This window comes from Lactuca saligna, chromosome 8, assembly GCF_052625555.1.
Source record: "Lactuca saligna cultivar CGN05327 chromosome 8, ASM5262555v1, whole genome shotgun sequence".
Classification (NCBI taxonomy): domain Eukaryota; kingdom Viridiplantae; phylum Streptophyta; class Magnoliopsida; order Asterales; family Asteraceae; genus Lactuca; species Lactuca saligna.
This window is the reverse complement of record NC_136424.1, coordinates 245357353-245366227: the sequence shown is the minus strand read 5'-3', so window position 1 is coordinate 245366227 and position 8875 is coordinate 245357353. Positions and strand designations below refer to the sequence as shown.

General features: G+C 33.8%; 1 protein-coding gene across 3 annotated transcripts; it reads right to left on the bottom strand.

Annotated features, from left to right (window-relative positions):
- Positions 1-715: 715 nt before the first annotated feature.
- On the bottom strand, positions 716-5124 carry LOC145008050 (Zincin-like metalloproteases family protein). Of its 3 annotated transcripts, none has more exons than XM_078966661.1 (20): positions 4836-5124; positions 4525-4646; positions 4163-4326; positions 3952-4042; positions 3632-3811; positions 3467-3547; positions 3275-3352; positions 3098-3190; positions 2904-2984; positions 2641-2803; positions 2431-2551; positions 2263-2332; positions 2064-2171; positions 1874-1971; positions 1745-1790; positions 1551-1647; positions 1384-1457; positions 1215-1319; positions 1061-1141; positions 716-963 (listed from the first exon to the last, which is right to left on the bottom strand). In XM_078966661.1, the coding sequence occupies exons 1-20, from the start codon at positions 4960-4962 to the stop codon at positions 838-840; spliced, it is 2106 nt and encodes a 701-aa protein (XP_078822787.1). In that variant the 5' UTR covers positions 4963-5124; the 3' UTR covers positions 716-837. The 3 variants fall into 3 exon arrangements, with proteins under 3 accessions (XP_078822787.1, XP_078822788.1, XP_078822789.1); XM_078966662.1 differs by having other exon boundaries at positions 2641-2800; XM_078966663.1 differs by having other exon boundaries at positions 724-963; positions 1061-1131.
- Between the last annotated feature and the right edge of the window lie 3751 nt (positions 5125-8875).

Below are 8875 nucleotides of genomic sequence, written 5' to 3'. Positions count from 1 at the left end.
ATTTATGTCAAAAATTACTGTATTAAAAACCAAATTACTCTAATATAAATATTAAATATTTTTATCTAATAAGTTTGGTTCAAAAGCTCTAAAAATGAATCTAACTAACAATTTTTTTTTATTAAAATTCAATCTAAGATAAAACCATCTTTAATGTGATATGTATTTAATTTATGTTCCCACGTTAAACGCTGGTCATAATCTAGTTAATCTATAATAATAGAAGTCTACGATGTCAACTAATATTGGAACTTTAATGGAAGAAATCGGAACATACCTTTAACAAAGTAGCAGATGGAGAAGCGAGCAGTCGGAACCAAAGATGTGAGAATCGAAATCGAGATCTGCGACAGCCGAAGGCAGAGATGGAGAAGCGTGTGTTGTGGCAGTGTAGACAGAAAATACGTAAAGAAGGAACCGAGGCAGCGAAGGAAAATAAGAGCGCAGCACCTGAATTAAATTAAAACATTGTATTTTTCATTTTATTAAATTAAAATTCCACATTTAATGTATTTTTTATTTTATTAAATTAAAATTCCACATTTAATGTATTTTTCATTTTACATATATATTACCTTACACTAAATGTAGAATTCTAATAATTCAAAATTTTCTCATTTTTCTTATAAATTCAAACTTTTCAGATTGTTAATATTTTATATTTGTTTTTTTTTTTAATTAAACCCATATAGTAAACAATCAAACACAATTCGCCTAGACCCATCATCATGAATTCAAATATTAGACTGAAAATACATGCATTATGTTTTTGTAATTTTCCCTATTTAAAAACTTTTTCTCAAAAATAAAACACAAAACAAATCTCTTGACTCATTTTCATCTAAACGATGCTTCATTATAACTTGCGGCTTTGCTGTCAACAAAAGCTTTGACCGTGGGTTCTCTTCCAAGAAAATCCGATAAAAGTTCAATAGGCTCCTTTGACCCTCCAGCTTCCATTATCTGTTCATTTATTTTAAAGTAAAATGCAATAATAAAAAATAAAAAAATAAAAATCATTTTTTTTTTTTTTTCATTTGGGATTGTAATTGATCGTTACCTTATTCCTGAAATGCATGCCAGTATTCTGATTGAAAATATCATCACGAAACTTTGATGCATATATATCATCTGCAAAAACCTGTAAACAAAATTACATATTTTTATTAATTAAATTAATAAGAAAAAAAAAAAAAAAAAGTTTTATTCAATACCTGACTCCAAATATGAGTATAACAAGCAGCATCACATCCAATAGCACTACTTGGGAAACAAGAGGCTGGATTTGTTCCTTCCAACATTGGTAAACCTAACATTACCTTTAAAAAAAAAATTATTAAAAAAATGGTTATAGATAATTTAATTACATTTATAATCAAATACCTTTGGGTGAAGATGCTTAAATAAACCAATGATGTCAACGTTTTCAGTTGAATGAATAATCTGATCAAATAGACCTAACACACATAATAAATAAAATAATATGATGATGAATAATAAATGCAAAAATTATTAAATTAACTACCCTTTTAATGAAAGATATAACTTACAGTATAAAATTTCTTGCTTCAATTTAATTGCTGAAAAGGAACTTCGCCATTTTTTAATCGATTTGCACACGTTATTACTTATAGGCTTTGTAATATCCTAAAAAATGATTAAAAATTTCTCGATATATAAATTGTAGTTGTTAATTAATTAGTTTGTAAATTTTATTTACTCAAAATGGGAAATAATGATTCACCTGATGAAAACCAGATATTAGCTTCAGGGAAGCTGCTTCATAACACCTGTCCATTAACATTTCCAAATTAAAAACCAATTAAATTTTTACTTATTACAAAAATTAAAAATTAAATACAAAATTACAAACCAATTTTCTAAAACCAGAGCAGGTATTTCAACAAAATCAGGATCAAGTCTCATTCCACTGAATCTTGCAAATGATGCACGATTGCACATACAATGGACCTAAAAAGTAAAAAACAAATTATTTTTGTACTTTGAGTGTAAATGACGATTTTACCCTTGCTGTTCAAAAACTTAAATGGAAGTTGACATACCACATGAGCAAACTCATGAAAAAGTTTAACCACTTCAGAGAACCTTAATAACACTGGATCACCACCATTTTCTTTTTTTATTTGGGCTACCAACAAGACCACAGGAATCTTTAAAAAAAAAAAAATTAATTAATTAATCTTTTTACCAATTTATAAAACTCTAATTAACAAAAGAAGTGACTTATAGTTTTATTTATACCTGTCTTGAACCATTGATTAATGAGCTATTTTGAAGAGGGATAACACAGGTGTGTCCATACTTTCCTTCCCTATTTAAAAAGTGAGAATTTTATAATTTTATAAATATAATTATATATCATCATGTCTTGTATTAAAAAAAAATATATAAAATTTTACACATATGAACCTGGTATACAAATCAAGGTAGAAGTAACCAATTAAATCAGTAGAGTTCAAATCAAAAACTGAAAAAAGCTCCACATCATTATGCCAGGTGTCCGAATTGATAACCTTTTCGAATCTTAAGCCTATAGCAATAAAAAGATACAAGTTCAATATCATATTGATGATTTATTGATTTATATAAATAAAACGAGTTAAAAAATTTTCATTTTACCAAAAAGATCTTCGCATAGTTTGAAAATTCCTGATTGAACTAAACTAACAGGAAAGTACTGCTTTACAGCTTCAAAGTCAAGATCAAATTGTTCTTCTTCGATTTTCTTTATGTAAAATGGAAGATCTTGAATTCCAAAAGGAGTTTCTCCTTCCTCTTTCTTCTGGATTTCATTAAATAATATCGAAAAGAGTTATTTTTCTAGATTTTAAATAAAAAGATATGAGAAAATATGTGGGAGTTTCTAGATTTTTATGAATGACCTTAAAGTCTTTTAGTAGGTTGAGTTCTTGGGAAGCGAAATCGTTCAAATTTGCAGAGATTTCCTCTAGAAACTCAAATACCTGAAAATTTAGTAGCATTGTCATTAATAATAATTGAAAAAGAAAAAAGATTTGATTTTGGAGATAAAAAAAAAAATGATTGTAATTATGTTGTAATGAATGTGAATATAAACCTTTGAGGAAGACATTGCCATTCTACAACCAACAACAAAATCAGCATAGTTGTTGTAGCCAAGTAATCTAGCAGATTTATGGCGCAATTGAACCTAAAAGAATACAAGCATAAAGTCAATTAGTCAACTCATGTCATTAAGAATTTTTAGAGAAATTTCAGGTAAATATAATAGTACCAGTTTCTCTAATATGGGAAGATTGGCTTCACATCTTCTACCATAGGCCACTGCAACAGCCCTCCTGGTCAACCCCACCTTCAAAAAAGTCAAACAGAATATAAGTATGTAATAATATGTTATCATAAATAGAGAGAGAGAGAGAGAGAGAGAGAGAGAGGATTGAATCTTTCAAACAAAAAAAAAACATACCTTACATAGGTCAAGAACTGCTGAAACATGATGGATTTTCAGACTGATTTTGTATTTATCATTCTCAGATTTCTCTAAGTTCTGAAAAACAGAATAAAGTAAACAGTAAGTTATGACTTATGAAGCATGATTTCTTAATCACAATTTACATGAAATATAGACAACCTTAAGGAACTCTAGTGGCAATCCCAGCAACTCTGAGTGATCAAAAAGAAGAAACGAGTTATCATCGTTCAAATTCTGGATATATTGGAGACTTAGCTCATCAATTTGTGTCCTCAACCTCTGTAACTCCTCTCTTTTTGTTATACTCAGATTCATTCCATTACGTTCAAAGTCTCTAATCTGTCACTGAATATTGAACAATAAGTATCTGAACCCAAAACTTGTATAGTTTGATACCTTTAGAGTTTAGGGTTTAGCTTTAGCCATGTCATTTATTAAGCTTCTTGCAAATTAAAGGGGTTCCAACTTCCAATTCATACCAGGAATTGTGTGTAACGTTTTAATTCCATGCTTTTCCATTCCCCTTTTGCTGCAAAGGCTTTAACAGTGCGATATACATCTTCCCTATGGCTGAAGAGTTTAGTATTAAAGTATGTTAGAAACTAGAAACAAGACATCTCAATTTGTTGTGTAAGTATGGAAAAGAATGTTCAATATGTGTAATGAAGGATAAATGCAAGAAAGTAAGACCTGCAGGTTGAGACATGAGCATCTATTCTTCTTTCTGCTTCAGCACTTGCTTTTCGTATTTCTTCAGAAGTAGACACGAATTTTGGGAAGACACAAGACTGGATCAGTGGGAATTGGGATGCTTCCAATTCTTCAAGAGGCAACACGACATTCGTATATGTGACCTAAAAATTCAAAAATAAGTGATCGCCAATAGTAGCTAATGAGAATGTATGAGAATCCAGCATGATAATCATATGTTCAGTAAACAATCCTTACAATTAACTCAATAATTCAATAAACCACAAGCTTATAAAGAATGAAATCTATCAGGCATTATAACTGATTGGAGATAGTTTGCGATCCGCTTAAATGATACATACCTTATCGAGAGGAACTGAAGCTACTGCGTCGTGAACCGCCTTCGAGTTAGCAATCAGACGATCAGCCAGTTTAAGTATTTCCGATGCCGAAAGATTAGCCCTAACAATGGAGCCTCGAAGACCTTAAAACATTGAATTAAACAGAGTTCAGGTGAATGTCAAAATAATGACACGCAAGTATATTAACTACAGATACAATTTAACACATCGAAAGGATTGCGTGTTGACTTTATACAAGAAGCCGATGATATTAACAAAACAAAAAATATTACATACACTCGTTTATTCTTAGAGAAATGGAGAATAGATACCTTTCTTCTTGAGATCATTTCTCTTTGAGTTGATAGCATCGATGGCGAACTTGACGGCCACGGCTACGAAGGCAGCAGCTCCGGTAACGGCTAATAGGTTATTTCTGTCTCTTTTTTTTGTCGCCATACCTTCTCTACGGTGGAACACGACTGTAAGCGGCGGAGATGAGTAGTCGGTAGCGGCTGCCGGTGGGCCACGTGAATTTAGAGACTTCTTGTTTTTCTCGCTGACCGAAATGGGGGAATAGGAGGGAAATTTGGGTGAAATGAAAATGACTCTTCCATTTAAAATCCGTTTTTACTTTAGATAAGGAAGATTTTAAATCTATCTTTTGTCTTTGTACTTTTTGATATTATCTCATCATCAACAACATGATTTTTATTTTCTTTATTCTTGGGGTGTAATCTGTAAATTTTATATTAGATATGGACCATTTTGGTAATTTATATATATATATATATATATATATATATATATATATATATATATATATATATATATATATATATATATATATATATATATATATATATATATATGCATTAAATTACAATGATCGTTTTTGCAATTTATTTTTTATAAGGACCAAACCTTACTTTTGTAAATTTGTTATTAGGAAGGGACATTTATATGATTTTTTTAAACATATGTATCATTATTTAAAATAACAAACTTGTAACATCCTAAAAATTCAACAAATTTAAAACTTTTCAAAACAACTCTTTTGTCTAATAGAAGTATTACAAAACCATTGTTTCAAAACATTATTTAAAATTAGAGTCTCTCAATATCCAATTGGTTGTACAACCAAGGATGTGTAAGGTCACGCATTCATCTTGTCGCGGTCCACTGAAATACCTGAAACCATAAATCAAAACTGTAAGCACGAAGTTTAGTGAGTTCCCCCAAAATACCAACACACGAATAAATAACATATTCAAATAATAGCATTTATTTGGTTCGCGGCTAAAAAATTGGATTACCCTTGAGCCCACAGTATGAATCTGGCTTGCCTATTGGTCCCACAGCTCATATATGGCTTGCTCATGAACCCACAGCATAAGTTTGGCTTGCTCCCTAGTCCAATCAGTCCTCATATTATAATACAAATGTTCAGCCCTCAGCACGAGTCTGCATATCAAACGGTCCTCAACTCGTATCTGGAATGCTACTGAGCCCTCAGTATGAGTTTGGCATGCCCCACCCGGTCCTCAGCTCATTTTTGGAATGCTTCAATACCCTTAAACCCTCGGTATGAGTCTGGCATACCACCTGGTCCTCAGCTCGTATCTAGAATGCATTTAAGCCCTCGGTATGAGTCTGACATGCCTCACCCGGCCTTCAACTCGTTTATGGAATGCTCTGATACCCTTAAGCATCAGTACGAGTCTGGCATACTACCCGATCCTCAGCTCGTATCGGGAAAGCATCTGAGCCCTCGGTATGAGTTTGACATGCCCCACCCGACCCTCAACTCATATCTGGAATTCTCCAGGGTGTATTGGCTACAACACAAAGCAGTACAACCTCAACCCGACACAATATGTCTACAAATAACAACATATACAGATAATCATGCATACATAATCATAGGTAGCCCTACCAATCTACCAAACTAGCATATCAATAACTAACATAATCATGCATATTGAAGGGTTATAAGCATTCTAACACTCCTAAGGTGTGCATGTAACTCTAGAAACCTTGGATCTATGTTTTCTCTATTATACATGCAAACTTTCTTTTTCCAAGGTTTCATCCTAACTAGCATACCATGAAGTATATGTAATACAAAAATCTAGTAGAATGCCATACATTTTCTTGTAGCTTGATTCCTTAAGCCTTCAAGAACTTAGTGCCCCAAGTGTTGCACCTCAAATGGAATCACACAACACCACCAACAGTAGAGGAACTTGAGAGGAGGTTACTTGCACTCATAAAATCAGCTTGCCCTCTCGTGTAACCACTTAAGTGCTAATTTCATGAGTTAAAGGGGTTCTTATATAGTGTGCCAAACTAGGTTACACCATGTAAACCCTAATGACTTTCTATATCCCTCATGCTACATGGGTTAAAACCTCCATGGAGTATCCATGGGTTACCACATGGGTTTAGCTCAACATGAAGAACTATGGATCATAAGCCCACATTATAAGAATGAATGATTTACATAATCAACCCCCATATATTTAATTAGTCTCTTTTGATCACAAAATTAATTCCAAATTAATTCTTGATTAATACTAATTAAATAATATGATTTCATATTAATATATTAGAACTTATAATATATTAATAAACCATAAATAACCTCTTCTCAGTTATCCATCCTTCAGATTGTTTCGGTGTCATGCAACCCAAATGGACCATGCTACTCTCGGGTCAAGTACATACCAATAATAGTTATGGGCTTAGACACCTAATCCAACACATATTTATTCCATACTCAGCATATCAGAAAATATCATGTTATCAAACCAATGGGTCGATCTTGGTGCCTTCGACCCGTAAGTACAATGAGGAAACCTCACCTCTCGATCTAATCCATAGCTGTTGAGGATCAACTCCGAATCTCCACTCTTTAACCGATACATGTTTCCACCGAGTGACCAATTCCATCAAAATCCCAAAATATCCAAAATACCCTCAAGGTCAAACTTGGTCAAAGTCAACGGTCAAGGTCAACAATCCATGTTGACCCAACACGCTGTGTTGACTTAGAAAACGCCATGTTCTGCCTGCACCCAAACAATTGGGAAAATCCTGACCAACACGCCGTGTTTGCTAAAGATCCAACAACTTGATACGTTAAGCCATTTTCCTTGATTCCAAGAGCTCCAAAGCTCATATCTAGGCCAAAATGTGATCCATAAGGATGAAGTTTCCAACGTTATCCATTCGAACTACCCAAAAAGGTCCAACACCCAATCCATGAAGCTTAAAAATGCAAGGGCTTAACCAATTAGCATTTAATCCTTAAAGTCCAAAATCCACCCTTCCATAAGTGATTCTAACACCAAAACCATCCCAAAGGTTGGTGCTTTTTAGACATACATGTTCAATGTATGTTTTAAACCCATATTAGGTCAAAATGAGGACTTATGACCTAATCTCTATGCATGGCATCAAAACTTGATTAACGACCAGATCCAATACATTATTATGTCACCTTGACTTGGAGATTCATAAAGTTGCAAACTTTATGAGATCTAACCATTCCAACATTCAATAACAAGAAACAAAAGGGAGAAAACCCAAGATCTAACAACTTCAAATGATAAAAATCGAGTCTTGGAAACTTAAAAAGGTTCAGAAGAGGCCAAACTGAAGAATGGGAGCTTGCTTGTTGTAACATCCCCCTCCGGCACGTATCACAATATTTTACACTTTGGGCTCCCAGCAGGCTGACTTCCCAAGGGTTCACCTATCCCTGGATTCCTCTCGCTTGAGCACACTTAACTGTAGAGTTCTTATGGGATCTATTGCCCTCATGACTTTAAAACGCATTGTGTTAGGGAAGGTATCCACACCCTTTATAATGAATGTTTAGTTCTCCTTCACAGCTGATGTGGGATCATGCGCAACCCACCTTTACCCCCCTTATAGGGTTCGACATCCTAGTCGAACACATCAACGCATGTCCCAACTCTGGTACCATTTGTAAAACCCCTTCCGCAACCTCGACCTCGACTACGATGGGAGTCGGAGCTACCTTGTCCAGAAGGTGCAACTATCGGTGCTGTTACAGCTCATCGCCGTCCTTTTCTTCCTTGGCCACGTGATACGTGTCGTAGGGGGATGTTACAAATGGTATCAGAGTTGAGGCATGGGTCGATGTGTTCAACGGGGATGTCGAACCCTATAATATGGGGGTGAAGGTGGATTTCACTTTGTGACATCCCCATTTTCACGGCCAGAAAAGACCGATTTTTGTTTATGCTTTATAAAAATCAGAGTACTTCATTTTATAAAAAGGTTGCGGAATTTGTTCCCAGAAAAACACGATAAATACGTTATTAAAACATTTTCGAAGAAACGT

What these genes read in the sequence shown, in the direction of transcription:
- LOC145008050 (XM_078966661.1), bottom strand. Translation starts at nt 4,962, where the DNA reads ATGGCGACAAAAAAAAGAGACAGAAATAACCTATTAGCCGTTACCGGA. An exon ending in AAATGATCTCAAGAAGAAAG is followed by an intron (nt 4,647 to 4,835) that starts GTATCTATTCTC and finishes CAATGTTTTAAG; the next exon opens with GTCTTCGAGGCTCCATTGTT. An exon ending in TAATCAATGGTTCAAGACAG is followed by an intron (nt 2,172 to 2,262) that starts GTATAAATAAAA and finishes TTTTTTTTAAAG; the next exon opens with ATTCCTGTGGTCTTGTTGGT.